The sequence below is a fragment of the Podarcis bocagei genome (assembly GCF_964188305.1).
Source record: "Podarcis bocagei genome assembly, chromosome: 16".
Classification (NCBI taxonomy): Eukaryota; Metazoa; Chordata; class Lepidosauria; order Squamata; family Lacertidae; genus Podarcis; species Podarcis bocagei.
Genome location: NC_138142.1, coordinates 6,948,188 through 6,966,688, shown reverse-complemented (window position 1 = coordinate 6,966,688; position 18,501 = coordinate 6,948,188). Strand labels below are relative to the sequence as shown.

At 45.2% G+C, this 18,501-nt stretch overlaps 1 protein-coding gene across 2 annotated transcripts in view; it reads right to left on the bottom strand.

Annotated features, from left to right (window-relative positions):
- Positions 1–18,501, bottom strand: part of LOC308575780 (transmembrane protein 132C-like) — a 300,534-nt gene that overhangs the window by 190,863 nt on the left and 91,170 nt on the right. For both annotated transcript variants that reach the window (XM_081174740.1, XM_081174741.1), the window contains exon 2: positions 16,801–17,689. In XM_081174740.1, the coding sequence (XP_081030866.1) occupies positions 16,801–17,689 (889 nt within the window). The remainder of the gene's footprint in view (positions 1–16,800; positions 17,690–18,501) is intronic.

Below are 18,501 nucleotides of genomic sequence, written 5' to 3'. Positions count from 1 at the left end.
CTGGTTGTTGTTTTTCTCTTTGACATCTGATGGGAGGGCATTCCACAGGGCGGGTGCCACCACTGAGAAGGCCCTTTGCCTCATTCCCTGTAACTTGGCTTCTCGCAGCGAGGGAACCGCCAGAAGGCCCTCAGTGCTGGACTTCAGTGTCTGGGCAGAACGATGGGGGTGGAGACGCTCCTTCAGGTATACTGGACCGAGGCCATTTAGGGCTTTCAAGGTCAGCAGCATCACTTTGAATTGTGCTCGGAAACGTACCAGTCTGCTAAAACAAGGACATCCCTTGTGCAGGTGCTGCTGAGGCATGATTCTTCAGTAGCAGAAACTTGGGCGGGGGGTGTCACTGAATTCCAGACAGGTGCAGTGCCTCCAGCAGACAAGCAATGGCCTTGAAAGGTGATGTGCCATGGAGCTTGCTTTCCTTCGGCTTAAGCTGTTTCAAGGGTTTGCTCTTCTTAGGAACAGCTGCCTGTGCTTCCATCCCACTCAGGCTTACAGACTCAGCAAGTTCAACTCCCCTTTGGCTAGGTTTCTACCTGAATATGCAGTTGATCAGCATTGAGGTTCACTCTGTGTCTGAGGTTGTACAATCTCACTATGTAGAAGGAGGAGGAGAATATTATCTGAAGAGGCAGATGTAGTAATTTATCCACCTTTTCCTCATGCTAACATCTCTCTAGAGCAGGGGCGTGGGAGCCTGTGGCCTTCCAGATGTTGCTAGCCCTCCCCCATCCCAACCATTGAACATCCTGACTGGGGGTGATGGGTCAAAATCTAACCAGGAGAGATAGATTCCCCATCCCTGCTCTAGAAATCAATGCTGTTTCCAACTTCCATCAGCCCCAACCAGCACAGCCCAAAGGTCAATAAGGTTGGGAAATGTGGTCCAACTATATATAGTCCATGTAATAAAATACTGGCGAGTTGCGACACTGTGAAAAGCCACAGGCAACTAGGAATCAGCATATTTGTCAACGTTGGTTTCTCCCAGTTCCTAATTCCTCCTACCCCCCCCCCCATCTTAAATTTGGTTCTGCACAATTCTACATCAGTTTGATGATGATGATGATTTTTAAAAGTCCTCATGAAGATTCACCGGCATTGTAGTGCATTTTTTCCTCTTACGGCACTTTTTGTTGTATCCTTTCAAAGCAATTTCCCTCAATATCATGTATTTTTGTATGTTTTCACTAACATACGGCAGGGGAGCTAACTTGGGCCCCAGGTTATGGGTGCCCAGTGTGTGTGATGTCATGACACCATGTTGCGACATGATGTCATGATGTCACACGCACCCCCCAGCCTCGGAACCTGACTTCTGTTGGCACCAGAAGTCAGGTTCCAAAATCTTGCAAGACCTTGGATGTTGTGTCGAGGGCTCTGCGGTGTGGGTGCTGAGGCACCCAGAGCCCCCTATACCTGGCACCCCTATGGATATTTATGCACAGTTTACCCTAGGATATGCATTTTTGTATGTGTTACTTGGCTGGAGAACTGCATTGCAAAATTCAGAGAAGTGCAATTTTTGAAAGATGGCTGTTTTAGTTCAGATTGTGGGTTTTTAAAGTGTGAATTAAGTAGGTTTGCCTTTAAAGGCAAACTGAATTAGTCCCCCCCCCCCAGGGATACAAGTGACACAAGAGTGGATGTGCAATAATACAGCTCCCCTCCCCCCATGAAGTGCTTGACAATTTCTCAGTTACTTGCACTTCCCTTGCAAATAAAGCAAATACAAACACAAATATACACACCCTGATACAGTTTCCTCCCCTTGGGAAAATACGAATTCCCATTCCAACCTACAAACTTGTAGGCTCTCTCTGTGTAGTGGTCTTAGATCTCAATGTCAAATAATCAAATGAAAGATTGCCATTGGGATCCTTTGATATATCAGAGCACAGAATTCATTTTTAAATTATTATTATTATTATTATTATTATTATTATTATTATTATTATTATTATTATTATTATTATTATTATTATTATTATTATTTGTAAGGACAGCAAATGTTACCTTTGTTAAATGAAAGCTCATTCACTGGAATGTGGGTGTTCCTTGGCTGCTATTAGCCAGCACTGTCCCAGATAGCAGAGTGGGGAGGGGGGATTTCACTAGACACTCTTGCATCTTAATTAGTCTAGAGAACTAAAGGTAAAGGTAAAGGTACCCCTGCCCGTACGGGCCAGTCTTGACAGACTCTAGGGTTGTGCGCTCATCTCACTCTAGAGGCCGGGAGCCAGCGCTGTCCGCAGACACTTCCGGGTCATGTGGCCAGCATGACAAAGCTGCTCTGGCGAGCCAGAGCCGCACACGGAAACGCCGTTTACCTTCCCGCCAGTAAGCGGTCCCTATTTATCTACTTGCACCCGGGGGTGCTTTCGAACTGCTAGGTTGGCAGGCGCTGGGACCGAGCAACGGGAGCGCACCCCGCCGCAGGGATTCGAACCGCCAACCATGCGATCGGCAAGTCCTAGGCCCTGAGGTTTTACCCACAGCGCCACCTGCGTCCCAGTCTAGAGAACTAGGTGCTTTTAATTAATGCTTGTAAGCCAAGCCTTGAGACAGGTGCGAAGACCCTCTCCCAAGTTGATTTTCTTATCTTAGCTCTGAGGATCCTCAAGTGTATAAGCAAGCTTGGGAGGGAAGATCATTAATTGTGGAGGTTAACAAGGAGGAGTTTTTACACATTCCGCCTCCCAAAGAAAAGAAGCGGCTCCAGGTGCACTTTGAACAATTTTTGGCAAAAGGTCTACTGGAAAAGATCTGTAAAGATTGCTGCCGAATGCTTGAAGCAGGGTTTTGAGCTCTAAGGCCAACTCTAAGGTAAGCTTCTGCTCTATAACCAACCCTTAGCATTTGTTTTTATCCTCTCTTCCACTTTATTTCTTAACTCCTTTTAGTGCTTCGTTTTGTTTTAATTTATTGTTTTATCTCATTGTTTTATTGTTCTAACTCCCCTAAACTGTGAGGCTGCATGAAGCTGGGCTGGGCTGAGCACTTTGCTAGGCAATGCCAAACACAAGGTCGAGCCAAAGTCGAGTTTACAAGATACTATGGTTAAAGCTATGGTTTTCCCAGTAGTGATGTATGGAAGTGAGAGCTGGACCATAAAGAAGGCTGATTGCCGAAGAATTGATGCTTTTGAATTATGGTGCTGGAGGAGACTCTTGAGAGTCCCATGGACTGCAAAAAGATCAAACCTATCCGTTCTTAAGGAAATCAGCCCTGAGTGCTCACTGGAAGGACAGATCCTGAAGCTGAGACTCCAAGACTTTGGCCACCTCATGAGAAGACTCCTTGGAAGAGACCCTGATGTTGGGAAAGATGGAGGGCACAAGGAGAAGGGGACGACAGAGGACGAGATGGTTGGACAGTGTTCTCGAAGCTACCAGCATGAGTTTGACCAAATTGTGGGAGGCAGTGGAAGACAGGAGTGCCCGGCGTGCTCTGGTCCATGGGGTCACGAAGAGTCGGACATGACTAAACGACTAAATAACAACAGTTCTAAATTAAGGAAGAGAAACATCTTGATTATCAGAACTGTTGACGAGTATTGCAGTGGACCTTGTTAGCGCAACAGGAGATGTTGAAGAAGGAAGATATGGTCACTGTGGCACATTGCTTTGGTCACAATCCAGGCTACTGTCACATGCTCCAGATGGGGCTGCCCTTGGGGAATGTTTGGAAACTGCAATTGATGCAGAATGCTGTCCCCTAATATAGAAAGTAGCCGAGGGTTCCTAGAAGAGGCAGAGCATAAGAACACAAGAAGAGCCCTGCTGGATCAGGCCAGGGATCTATCTGATACAGCTTTCTGTTCACGCAGTTGTGAACCAGATGTGTATGAAAAACTGGCAAGAAGGATGTTACACCCTTGTGCAAATTAATTGTCACAAACAATGTAGTTTACTGTACAAAGCTCACATATACGTACATTAGTAACGGATATGACCTCCGCTATTTTTAAGCAGCATTTGAACACGGTTTGGCATGGAGTCTACTAGTTTCGAACAGTCACTGTTGAGTTTTGGATCCCTGTATCACACTTGAATCAGCACCTGAATGAGCTTCTCCTAGTCGTACAGTCTACAGCATGGAGGAGACTTTTGCATATAGCCCTCAAATTCTCAATGAGATTTACGTCCGGGGAATTCCCTGGCCAATCAAGTACCTGTATTTGCTGCTCTGTCATGAATTTCTTCACCACTTTTGATGTGTGACAGGGGGCTAGGTCCTGCTGCAATATCTCAGTACCGTCAGTATACCTCTTTCCCAGCTCTGGAATAACTCTTTTGTAGAATCTCAATATACTGTGGCGAGCACATCATTCCTTCTATTGGCTGCAGGCTCCCGACATCAACTGATTTTCATGTTTGTTTTGAGTACAGGATTACGAGTAAGACAGAAAACATGCTTTGTTTCAATTAATTTGCAAAAGCTTGTAGGTGTACAGACCAGATGTGGCCCTCAAGGCCACTTTATCTGGACCTCAGGACTCTCCCCATCCATCGACCCCCTCCCCAGATTACAGCCTTCAGCCTTGCTTCACAACTTCCTTGAGAATTTTTGCCCAGATGGAATGCACCCTTCAACTCTGATAATGCCCCTTTGCTTCCCTGGATGGAAGGTAGAGATGTGGGCGTGTGTGTAGAAATCACAGAGTACTACACAAAGGCAAAATTTACATCTCTTGCACCACACCCATGTTTGCCACTGGCCCTGCTGACCAAGGGCATTTATTGTTTAAAAAGAGAAACAGAATTTTTATACAGCTTAACCATAAACCCTACTAAGCATTTTGCATAGAATATACATTAAAATGATCAATGAAAAGGCAGAAGAAAGAAGTTCACTTTTTTAAAAGAAACATAAGCAAAATCAGCAGGTGTAGAATGAACATTATAGGGCCCTTGTTAAATTGCTCGATCCACAGATCAAAGTGATCAAGTGGTTCTTGAAAGGTTGCCAGAAGAGAATGTGGCTGGAAAAGATTCCTCACCCGTAACTTATGAGGATCACCTGCTTTTCTGGCTGAGCTGTAATAAGCCAGTTAAACGATAACACTGAAAGCAAAGTAAACCCCATCTTCACAAGGCCTTTTTTTTTAAAAAAAGCTGTCCATAATAAGCAAAACTGCTTGACAGGAATCTGAAACTAGGATCTGATTTCTCCTCCACCTGTGTCTGAAAACAGAAAACGAAATAATAAGAGGTGGAGGGGTCTGTTTGATGGTTGCTACATCCCTTTATTCTCCAGAACTGAGCCAGATCACTTTGGTACTTTGGTGCTTTGCTGAATCTCCTAACAATAGTGCAAGCGCTTTGAACTTGTGAGCGTTTCAGAGCCACGCTGCATGAAGGGGAATGATTTGATGCCATTCACATCTGAAGGCACACGTGTACACAAGGGGGGGCAGGGGACACATGAAAGAAACCTTACCCTCAGGTCAACATCATTCTATGGGGTAAGCTGCCTTTGAAGCTTGGCTTCCTGAGTTTGAACTATTGATTTGAACTAAACAGCCACACTTTCATCTAAAAAAGGAGAGAGCTGCACGTTCATTCCTCTACATGCTGAAAGAAGGTTCAGACTGGTGCAGAACCATAGGGACAAGTTCTAACTAGGGATGGACAAATGTCTCTTTTTCCCCCAATTCCCCCTCCAAATCTCAAGTTCAGTTCTGCACATTTCCACATCAGTTTGCAATTTATGTTTTGAAGAAACACACTCCTGAAAATTCATCCACATTTTACTGTGAATTTCTCCTGCTAGCCAAGATACACATTTTGCAGAATGATTTCCTTGTATGTAATGCATTTTGCTATTTCCAGAACTATTTGGATTTTGATATTTTCGTCTTATGATATATGCATATTTGCACACGTTACTAGGCTAGAAAACCGCATTGCAAAATTCAGGAGACGTGAATTTTGAAGGGTGGCTGTGTTTTGGTTCATGTATAGTTTCTGAAAGTGTGGATTAGGTAGGTTTACCTTTAAATGAAAACTGAACCACATTTTTCCTCCATCCCTAGTTCTCCCTCTCTGTTCTCCACTCAGCTTCCCTCAACACCCATAATTTCAAACCACATAAGAAGTTCTCATTGTGGACTGCTAATAGAATCATAGAATTGTAGAGATGGAATGGATGACCAAAGAGTAATGCGAGAATCACGGCTAAATAATCCCTGGCAGATGGCCATGCAATTTCTGCTTAAAACCTCCAATGAAGGAGAGTCCACCACCTTCTGAGGTAGTCTGTTCCACTGTTGAACAGGTCTTATAATCGGAAAGTTATTCCTAAGGTTTAGTTGGAATTTCCCTTCTTGTAACTTAAATCCATTGGTTTGGGTCCCATCCTGTGATGCAGCAGGAAACAAGCTTGTCTTCTCCTCTCCATACCCAACTCACTCAATAGTTTCTCATAAGGCTTGGTTTCCATACCCTTGACCTCCTCCTCCTCCTCCTTCTCCTTTCCCACCTTCTTATTTTATTTATACCCTGCCCATCTGACTGGGTTTCCCCAGCCACTTTGGGTGGCTCCCAACAGAATATTAAAAATACAATAAAACACATTGGCCATCTTCCTCTGTAAGCATTCCAGCTTGTGAATATCCTTTTTAAACTGTGGTGCCCAGAACTGGACACACTTCTCCAGATGGGTTCTGAACAAGGCAGAATAGAGTGGTACTAATACTTCCCTAGATCTGGAAACTATGATGCAGCCTAGAATTGCTTAAGCTTTTTTTTTCTTTCTTCCCCTGCTGCTGCATCACAGTGATGACTCCAGTTGCTCACATTACTGCTGCCTCCCAGGAGGGAAAGGTGGGAGGGAAGTGGCGGTGGCACAGTTGGTGTGGTCCAAACACAGCAGCAGAGCCAATCCAGTGCTGCCACCAGTCTGTTTGCACCACACTGTGATCAACAACCTCTACTGGCTACATCTCTACAGAGCTGCACAAAATAGGAATTCAGCAGACTGAAGTTTCCTGCTGTCATTGCAGCATTCTGACCTGGAAACTCTGAAAGTCAGCTGCGGTAGAGTGGTGGGGATAGCAGCACGAGGTGGTGAGGCCAAGAATTAGTGTAAGGAGGGAGACGCTCATTCATATATTGATCTGAGTCAAGCAGGCAAGTCATGGGCTGCCATCACCTTGTACACATCTATTGTAATGCTTAATCTTCTTTCATGCTAATATTTCCAGCCTCCTCAGTTCACCCCGCCCCAGACATCCTGAATACAGCTGCACTGTCAATACTCATTAGGATCCCACCACAGAGAACTGTCTCAGCTGATCTGTTTAATCGCTCTCCTGGCCACATTTAGCCTCTATCCCTCTTGCAAGCTGATGATTTATTATCCTTGCTAATTGTCTATTGTCTCGCCGTCAACTTGTTAGCTGGCAATAGGTAATTCCATACCTCTCTCTTACAAACCTGGAACCTTGCAAGATGCAGTCCCAAGCTGAGGAACTGGGAAGAGGCAAACTCTGCCATCCACTGGGATGGAAATAACCTGGGGTTTTCCTAATTGGAACGTAGAACTTCATCCCTCGCCTCCCCCCCCCCCACCCAGCCTGGCTTATCCTGCTCAGCACCACCTGTGATCTGGTCTGCTGGGTACCTTCTGCATCAGGTTAACAGATTTAACAGCTAAGTCACAGGACAGTCACACTCTCAGTATTAAACGCCTTGGCGTGCTGTGTGTAATCCCATGCCAAATCAAACATGGCACACTGCCCTGCAGATAAATGTTAGGGCATTACGTGGAATTTAAAGTCACGGGAAGCTGCCTCATACCAAGACTGACTAACATTTTGCCTAGCTCAGCATCCTCCACATTGATTCCTAGTAGCTTTCCAGGGTTTCAGGGATGGGTCTCTCCCACCCCTATGCTGGGGATTGAACTTGAGACCTTCTGCATGAAAGGCAGGTGCTCTGCCACTAAGCTGGAAAACACAGGAAGAGGAAATGTTGTTGCACTCAGGTCCTGCTTGCAGGTTCCCCACAGGCACCTGGTTCGCCACTGTGAGAACAGGATGCCAGACTAGATGGGAAAGTTGCTTTTCTGTTCAAGTAACAGAATTTTGGGGAACAAAAAGCTGGCAGCCACAGCTGATAGGAAATGCGAGACCTAGTCAGCTCCATGGGGAAGGGCTGTGTCATTTGCCCCTAGCTTCTCACCTGCAGGAAGGAAGGCTCTGTCATTAGAAGGCTGGTATATCCTGGCTTAAAAGGGACGCAGGTGCACTGTGGGTTAAACCACAGAGCCTAGGACTTGCTGATCAGAAGGTTGGCGGTTCGAATTCCCGTGACGGGGTGAGCTCCTGTTGCTCGGTCCCTGCTCCTGCCAACCTAGCAGTTCAAAAGCATGTCAAAGTGCAAGTAGATAAATAGGTACCACTCCGGCAGGAAGTGGTACCTTCTGGTTTGCCAGAAGCGGCTTAGTCCTGCTGGCCACATTACCTAGAAGCTTTACGCTGGCTCCCTTGGCCAATAAAGCGAGATGAGTGTTGCAACCCCAGAGTTGGCCACGACTGGACCTAATGGTCAGGGGTCCCTTTACCCTTACCTTTATATCCTGGCTTAGTTTAATAATTATGCAGCCACACAGAAAATGGGTCCCATTTTGTGGGGTTCAACAGAATGAAAGGGGGGAAAGAGTGGTGGAGGGCATTCTACACCTGACAGAAGTGGTCAAACTCATAAAAGGTCTTGCCCGAGAGACTGAGATAAGACAGAGCACATAAAGTAACGTTTGTTTGTTTGCTACATTCATGTGCCACTGATAGGCTGATAGAGGGGCTTTCGCTGTTTCACTTTGTCCTCCGATACTGTGAGGCAGAAAGTCTACTGGTGGTGGTTCTGGGAGATGAAGAACAAATTGGCTATTAGTCATAGCTAGTCCAGTGACGGGGGCCTAAGTGTCTCACCTTTACCTTCGAAGCAAGTAGTCTAGTGAAATGGTCACTGATGAAGACATCCTCTGAGGCAACCAGATAGTGATTAAATGTGGGAGGTTCATGTGCGCATCTATGAACCAAGGAAGGGGTTGCACAAATGCCTCCAATCACCCATTACTTTATCTGTGGGGAGAGGGATAAGGCGTTTGTTGACACCTTCTCCACAGGTAGTGTGGGTGAATGTACAGTATCATAGCTGTCAATTTTTCCCTTTTCTTGCAAGGAATCCTATTCGGAATAAGGGAATTTCCCTTTAAAAAAGGGAAATGTTGACAGCTATGTACAGTATTAACCACTTCTGTGGGTCATTGGATGTGCCAGTGTGAGCAAAGGTTAAATGTGGGATGAGACTGAGTTTTCCTCATCCCTCCCCCCTCATTTTCCTTGTGTAGCATGACTTTTAAACTGCAATCCTGAAGCCACACTGGCAGCCCTTTTTCACTGAAGTGCATTGGACAAATGAGTTGAGCAGCCAGTGGAACAAAACAATGTGAACGTGGCTATTCGTTTAGACAAAAAAAAAAAAAAAAAAAGATTATGGTTTGAACTTGTCTCAGTTTCAAAGCCCCTAGCAAACCACAGACAGCACACTCCAAGTAGAATTTGGTGTAAGAGTTTCCAAATCTGACTGAAATGAAATGTTTTGTGGAGCACCCTCCCTCACCAGCCATCCCTGCTCCGCTTCTCCCCCCACTTCTGAACGGCAAGGTTTGAATAATGACGACTTTGCTCAACGCAGGAAGATTTCCATCAGCTTTCCTCAGCTTGGGTAATCACAGTACAGATATACGAGATTCCTGTGTAATAAATGGCCATAAGGGCATTACATAAATCTCCTTATGTTTGAAAAGGATAAATGTAAAGCAAACATCTCATAACTTAGTTGTATCATTAGCTATAAATAGAAGAGAGAGAGAGGAAGGAAGCACGCACATGAGATACATGCACTTTTTGCTACACCTGTGAGGGATGGCAATGAATTCAAAGGATGGGTAGGTCAGGCAGTTTACATGCTCTGGTCAACCCTGATTGAGCTATTGGCTGTCACAATTGGACTGGGATTGGAACAGGGAGTCTTGGAATCCCAGATCCAACTGTAGACCACTCCAGGGTGGTTTGGAAGCCCCCCAAAAGTCTAGAACAGGGGTTCCCAATTAGCTAATTACTGATGACCCCCTATTTCCAGGCCATGGACCCATTACTTTTGAAATTTTGATAACTCTATGGTAGTTACCTGTGCAAAGCAATTTTTTAAAGAAAATGTGGGGTGGCCCCTAATATTCAAAGGATTTTAGTTATTCTAAAAAACAAGTATGTGATGTTAGTACAAACTGCCTACCCCGGACAGTAGGAAATACTTGTCTCTATTGCTCCACTACAATTAAAAATAATAATAATAAATTTTATTTTTATTGATTTTAAGAAAGCAATTGTGTCCCTAATTTGCAAGTGTTCTGTATGCAGAAGGCTATTTATATGAGAGCAAATTCAAACATGCAATTCCTTACTTGTAATCTGAGATGGTATATCTTAGCAAAACTTTGCAGCATATGGTTCTGCTAACTGAGGGATCTTGCGCCCTCAAAACGCAGGTGAAGGTTTGGTCAGAGCTTGCTAAAGTATTGGTGAAGACTGAGTAGAAAACAGCTGGAATTTTGTACTATTGGTACAAAAGTAGTAGTAGTCATTTACCTATTTATCTACTTGCACTAGCGTGCTTTCGAACTGCTAGATTGGCAGGAGCTGGGACAGAGCAACAGGAGCTCACCCCGTCGCGGGGATTCGAAATGCTGACCTTCTGATTGGCAAGCACAAGAGGCTCACTGGTTTAGACCACAGCACCACTGATGCAGCGGGAAGGTACATGGTATTTCCGTGCGCTCTGGTTTCCATCATAGTGTTCCATTGCGCCAGAAGCGGTTTAGTCATGCTGACCACATGACCCAGAAAGCCATCTGTGGACAAACACCAGCTCCCTGGTCCTGAAAGTGAGATGAGTGCCACACCCCATAGTTGTCTTTGACTGGACTTAACCATCCAGGGGTCCTTTACCTTTTACCTAGTAGTAATTTATTCTTATTATTTGGTGCCCAAGTTTCATCCCTGGCTCAAAGAGATTAGTTAAATAAAATAATATTAGTTAAATAAAATACTTATTTGGAGTGAAGTCTTTATTCTTGTTGATTACCCATTTTATTTATCAGGATTCTGCCATGCACCTGTTTCCTCCCACCCCAAATGTAGCCACATAGCTTCCCACAGAAAACAAGAAAACAACATCCATTCAGGCTGCCTTTTGCACTAAACAGGCCTAGGTGATGTATTGATACATCACCCAGGACTGGTATGAACCAGGCAAAAGAACTCAAAGAGGAAGTAAAGCAAGGCTAGTGAGGAGGGTGACTTGGAGACAGTCCCAAGGGTCAGACAGGGAGGCTAGAGTGCTGCCTTTGGTCCCTGGGTTTGATGTTCACCATCCCTGATGCAGAGTATTCTATAAGGTGGTAGTATTCTCTCTTCCTTTCCCGCTCCCTCTCCTGCTCTCTCACCACCTACATTTAATCCTCAGCTTTGCTAGTATGAAGAACACCACATTTTTCTTTACATCTGTTTTCTATCTGACTAAGACGCCATGCATTCTGATTAATCCTAGAGGCAGACCAAAATAGCAAGTTGGGCTCTGCATTTCCAAAGGGAGAATGCCCATTGCTGCTGCGTCCAGCAAAGCTTTTCTACGAACAGACTCCTTTTTTGTGTGCCTAGCATGGAGTGAAACACAAGAACGTAATGTCATTGGTTCATCCAGTTCAGTACTGTCTACACTGACTGGCAGTGTCTCTCCAGGGTTTCAAACAGAAGACTTTCCCTGTCTTAGCTGAAGATGCCAGGAATTGAGCCTGGGACCTTCTGCATGCAAATTACACGATCTGTTGCTGAGCTGTGAAAGCTTCCTAAGAAGATAATGTGGGATTCTAGTCCTTGTGGATCTGAATAAAGGGCAGAATGCAATAGGAACATAGGAATGTCAGGCCACTGGTTCATCTACCTAATTGTTTCCACTGTCATCTGCCATTATGGGGCAACATCTTGTACCTAATCCCATGTAAGACCTGCTGTCATTGGGAAATGGTATGAACCCAAATGTCAAGCACAAAGAGTTGGTCGTCTTTCGTATGACAGGAGCAAGACAAATACAGTGGAACCTCGGTTCTCGAACAACTCTGTTGAATGATTAGGAAACCGAAAGTCGGAAACCCGGTAGTAATTGCTTCCATTTTTGAATGTGCCTCAAAAGCCAAACGGCTTCCACTGCATGTTTTCCCCATTTTTTCAATGCATTTTGCCAACAACCCATTGATCCTTGGTTTTCGAACGTTTTGGAACAGTCTTCTGGAACGGATTACGTTCGAAAACCAAGGTTCCACTGTAGTTGCTTTCAACTGAGGGAAAAACCTCCTGCCACAGAAGCTTGGATCGAATACATGTAAAATATAGTATTTTCTTATCTCACCATTCTTCTAATTTTCTCATCTTTACAATTTTAAATTCACATTTGCATATCAGCTGGCAATTTATTTCTGGTTTCCTTTTTTTGTTTTAAAAAAAGCCTTCATGAAAATTCATCATCATTTTTGTGCAAATTTCCATGAACAATGAACAAATGAATTGCTACCTCCCCCTCCCCCCCGGGCTTTAAATTGCTTTTATATATTGCATTTTACCTTCTCAAGTTGCACTGAGACTTTTTACTGTGAAAAGTGACTGATAAATGTACCGTGTATTTTTTTCTTTGACATGCTCATTAACATGAACATTTTTTAAAGGCACACTTTATCCTAGTATATGCATTTTTATTTTTATTTTTAAATACATCACTTGGCTGGAAAACTCCACAGCAAAATTTGAAGAAGCAAGCTTTTCCAAGGGTGGCTGCAAGTTAGTTTGCATATTGTTTCAGGAAGTGAAAATTAAGGAGGTTCTCCTTTCAGCGCAAACTGAAATGAATCTCTCCCCACCTGTATTCATGGGGAGCAGTCTGAGGGAATGCCAGATAAGGAATAAAAACCTAGAGCAATGTCCGTTTTAGGATGCTGATGTAAGAGCAGCACAATATTTAGTCCAGTCTCCCATTGCACCATTTCTTTTTGTGTATCTTTGTGTAAATGATTTTTATTAACTTATTATTACAGCACATACACACATGACACTTAGAAAACAAACTACAAAAGAAAACACAAAATAAATGATGAACATATATGCATAAATCCGCTAGTATCTGCACAAGGACTTATGTTATCCAATCTTTAGTTCTTATTCTATTCTAATAGACCTCCTCCTCAACGCAGGTCTGATTTTAAACTCGATAAACTGTTTCACTGCACCATTTCTAAAGGTTGCACCAAAAGTCTTTACAATCAGCCTCAGACGTTCCACTCAGCTGGCGGGTGTCACGCAGATTATCTCATCAACTTAACCAAAGCTGCTTCTAGGACAATCAGTTTCCTTTCCTTCCCCCATATTTTTACAAGGTTGGAGACAAATAATACCTCCCCCAAGAGCTGAAAGTGATATGCAGTTGTGCACACATGGATTCTTTTCTGTGACGTGGCGGAGCAGGTCTTACAAGGCTTCTCTGAGTATTTTACAAACCTGCAGCCCTGATCTGACCTCAGGTTATAGCAGGACAAACATAGGAATCTGCCTTATATTGAGCCAGGTGATGGGTCTACCTAGCTCAGTACTGTCTACACAGATAGGCAGCAGCTCGCCAGGTCCTTTCCAGCCCAACTTAAATATCCAGCACTGAGGGCCTTCTGCCGGCTTCCTCATTGCGAGAAGTGAGGTTAGAGGGAACTAGACAGAAAGCCTTCTCGGTAGTGGCATCCACCCTGTGGAACGCCCTTCCATCAGATGTCAAGGAACTAAGCAGCTATCTTATTTTTAAAACACATCTGAAGGCAGCCCTGTTTAGGGAAGTTTTTAATATTTAATGCTGTATTGTTTTTAACATTCGATTGGGAGCCCCCCAGAGTGGCTAGGGAAACTCAGCCAGATGGGCGGGGTATAAATATTATTTATTTATTTATTTATTTATTTATTTATTTATTTATTTATTTATCATGAGAATGTCAACAGCAGTGGCCAAACTTGGTCACTTGGTGCTGACAAGAGTACTGGGAATGGTGGCAAATTAATGTATGGTGCAGGGCTAGGCAATAGGAGTGTTCTAGCAACTGCCCAGTGCGGCAACCTACTGACACTGGACTTCATGGAACCTAATCTAGAACATCATGGACACACACACACACACACACACACACACACACACACACAGGCTTTATAATCTTCGTCAGTAACAGAACACAGCAGTGATGGCCCCTACAATAGTACTACGCCTGTGGCTTCCCTAAGCCTGGTATAAGCCAGTGTGGTGTAGTGGTTAGAGTGTCGGACGAGGGACCTGAGAGACCTAGGCTCAAGCCCCTGCTTGGTCATGGAGTTCTCTGGTCGGTGACTTTGGGCCAGTCACTGCCTCTCAGTCTAGGCTGTTGTGGAGATTAACTGAATAGCAAAACCATGTACGTCACCTTGAGCTGCTTGGTGAAAAAAGTTTGCATATAAATGCAATAAATAAAAGAAACAAGAAAATAAAAAATGGCCTTCTAATCTTCACAGTCAGTGGAGCAGCATTCCTGGCTCGTGAACTTCAGATTCTGGCTCAAATCCCTAGTCTAGTAACTGGTCCAAGGGCAGCAACATAATGGTAAATTTTGAAGCTGCTTATTTTGGAGGTGCTTGGCATGATAGCTCCTATGACTATGCCCCCAAGGAGAGTCCGAAATGCAAGCAGCTCTCCCTCCCCTATCTATATATCCACACACACATACAGTATATACCGCAATACCCAATTTATTAGTATCATCATGAGTGCAATCTTATGCATAGTGTCTTTGGAGTAAATTCCACTGAACTCAGTGCTGCACAAAGCACATTGACCTTTCAACCAAATAAGGACTTTGGCAAGCTAAAAATAAAATTGTTTGCTTTTAATTAGGAATGAAAACAACCTTGCAAAGAAGTGCAATCATTTAAACCATTAGTGGGAACCAGGGACACCTTCAAAGAAAAGGAAGGGGGTATCCAACCTCTGCTTGATCATTTTTTCCCTTTTTCACTGCCTTCTTCAATGCTAAGCTGTCACAAACAAACTTGAAAGCCTTGTTATCACCATATTTGGTCAACAGAGCAGGCGAGGCCCATCAGTTACCCAAGCGTTCCAGCAGAAGATGTCTTTACCCCTGCTCTGAAAAGTATCCCAGAGAAAAGTATTCACCTACATCAGGGTTTTTGGGCTAGAAAGCCACTTCCGCAATCAAACAAGGAGGTGGGGTTGCGGGCGTATTGCCCCTTCCCCACAGCTGCGGGGGCTGGCTTCAGCCCCCGCGATACCTAGGGAATCCCCGCCTGTGTCATACCCCGGGCCAGCCAATCAGCTGGCTCCGGGGGCGGGGCCTCGGCTATTTAAACCTGCTGCCGCCGAGGTTCCTCCTCTTTTCCTCCGCTGCTGCAGCTGACCCGGTTTTCACGCCCAGCCCACCCCCTTTTTAGGTTAGGTTTCTGACGGTGCTATCCGGTTGGTCACTGTCAAGGGGCCTGGTAGGAATTTTCCCAAATGGCAGATTGGCTCCAGCCATTTGGTTTTCGCCTACCTCGTAGCGAACCGTCACAACTCTTCGGTATTGATGGTTAGGCATTGGTGGGGGTACTGTCCTATTGTTATGCAAATGAAGGGGGAAGGAATGCCATCACCTTCCCCAAACAAGGGTAGTCCGGTAAAGGATTCCGGGGGGCATGGCCTTGTCCTAAGCCTAGGGAGGTGTGGGCCCATGGCACGCCCCCACGCGGTGACGCCCAAGGGAGGACCTAGTTGACGTGCCTCAGCAGGACCCCTCCCTCTGGTGATTAACCCTTCCGGCCTCTAGCTGGTTAGTAGTTAGGACCAATGCCTAATCCAATACCGCTCAATTCCTGTAATCAATAAAGTTGTGGCCTAATTCGACCCATTAACCTGAATTATTGTGTCCTGTGTCTTTATTTCCTCGGGGGGAGGTGGGAACTCGCCACGCAAACCACAGCCACGGGTCAAGATTCAGGCGTGCCAACTCACTAACTGGCCCTGGCTGTGACAGTCTACAAACTGGAAGCAACAATAGCAAGATCATAACCCTTCAACTCTCTTTTAGAAATTATTTTCTGTTTCTAGCCTCCGGAGGGCTATCTGCCCCAAAAAGCTATTTCCCTGCTCTCCACTATGATCAGTCCTGCATTAATGTAATTCATATAAGCTTGAGACATAAATATGTTCGTATGTGGAATCCTTGGGGAAACCTTCAGTTGCCTAAAGCACTGGAAGAGCAGTTGTGACCTTTATCGCAAACATCCCTTGACTGTAAAGCATAGAAATCAAAGGTAAAATACATAAATAAAGCTTGCCCAAAATTTTTGGTTAAAGTTATTTCATCTGGGATGCAGAAACCTAGGAAGATGTCTCGTGCAGAGTCAGGCCATTGGTCCATGTAGCTCTGCACTATCTCCACTGACTGACAGTGGCTTCCTGGGTTTCAGATGAAGCACATTCCCAGTCCTACCTGGAGATTCCAAGGATTGAACCTGGGACCTTCTGCGTGCAGAGCAAATGCTCTGCCACTTGGCTACTGCCTTTCCCCCAATCTAAGCTTGCCAGTGTCAGCAGAGAGCAGCCAGCTGAAAAGCCAACCCACCCGCCAATCACACCCAGCAACACAACACAGAGCAGACATGCAAACTCATTATACCTCAGGATGAATTGGTCCACGGTGATGTTGTTGGTGACCGTCACCAAAGCGCTCACAACTTCTCCTTGTCTGATGGGTTTCGCTGGCAACCAGATGACGACGTTGCTATCCAGCCACAGCTCTGTCAGCTGAGAGCTCTCCGGGGTCCTGTAGAGAGTGATGGAACCAATTCTCTGCAAGTGGGACATGGTTTCCCCTGACCCTTCCTTCCCTGGGCGGATGGCATTCCCCTTACGGATGTCTTCCGAAGTACACTCGGTATTTTCATCTGCAGGCTGAATGGTGTAGTAAAGCTCCACTGAGCTCCCTTCGGACTGATTGGATGCTTTTTTGCGGCCGGTGACAACCGTTGCTGGGTTAAACCAGGTGGGCTGAAGTTCCAGGTCAGCCACACACAAGCCCAGGTGACCCTTCAATCTGCAGCTGCCCCGAACCTCCCGCGTTTCCCGAAAGGCAAAGACTCGCATGCAAGGCAGCTGCTCTGTCATGCTGTAGTCATCCCAATCTCTTCCCACAATGTAAAAAAGAACTTGGACTTTGGGCCTGGTCAAATAGACCTTTTCACTCATGATGTACGCTTTCAGCTTCCAATTGAATGTAAATTTGTTGGTGGATCCAAAAAAACTTGAGGTCAGCAGCAGGTCCTGGGGCACAGCCTGTTCCACAGAGAAGGGCCCATAACTAGCATTGATCACAGGGGTCTTCTTGGCTTTGTAGGTGAAGAAGGTCTCCATCCGAGATTGCAAACTGGAGTTCCGCATGAACTCCTGGTTAGTTTCTTTGAGGAAAAATGAACTCTCGGTGCTGGAGATCTGATATCTTACAGGTAGATATGTTGGCAGAGAGGAAAACTTCTGAACATTGTCTGAGGCCCCACGGCCAATGGTCACTGTTGGCAAAGAAGGAGGCAAAAAACAAAGAACAAGATGGGTCAGATGAGACAATGCCCAGTTAACTATTTGTGCAAGAAAGCTCGAGTTTGGTTCAGGGCCCAATTTTGTGTCCTTGATCACTCCGTGCCCAACATGATCTGAGGCCTGAATGGAATTAGGGACCTTGCAACCTGCTAAGGTTGGCTGTTGTGGGGGCGGGGGAAGAGATGACTGGACTACATCACCTCCCATTCTCTGTCTCCACTCCCCACCACATGCTTCATATCCCCTCCTTGACAGATCCAGAGCAGCCTAGGGGTGACTCCATCCAGTGCAACCTAGAGCTGCCTCAACCCACTCTGGACAAATCCTGGATCAGCCCAATTCAGTTTGGGGTCTGGGATATCTCCTGACCAGATGCAGTTATGGCTGCAAATGAAGTTTTATCATTCAGTGTCTCAGGAGTGGAGAAGTATCAGGAGTGGGGAACATCATGTCCAGGGGCCAGATGCAGACCTCAACTTTTCTCTATCTGGCCCCCTGGACTCTCTTGAGGCAACATGTTCTCTCTCCAGATCATAACGTGCTCTGTACCCTCCTTGAATGTACCTCTTCCTTCCTGAATTTGTCCAATCTCCCATTTCAACTATCTAAGCCAGGGGTTATCATTATATCTTGTGGCAGCGGATTTGATTAAAAAATGCCCTATGTGATAAATAACTTTCCTTTGTCTGAACATAAGAAGAGCCCTGCTGGATCAGATCAAAGGTCCATCTATCCCAGCATCCTGTTTTCACAGCAGCCAACCAGATGCCTCTGGGAAGCCTGC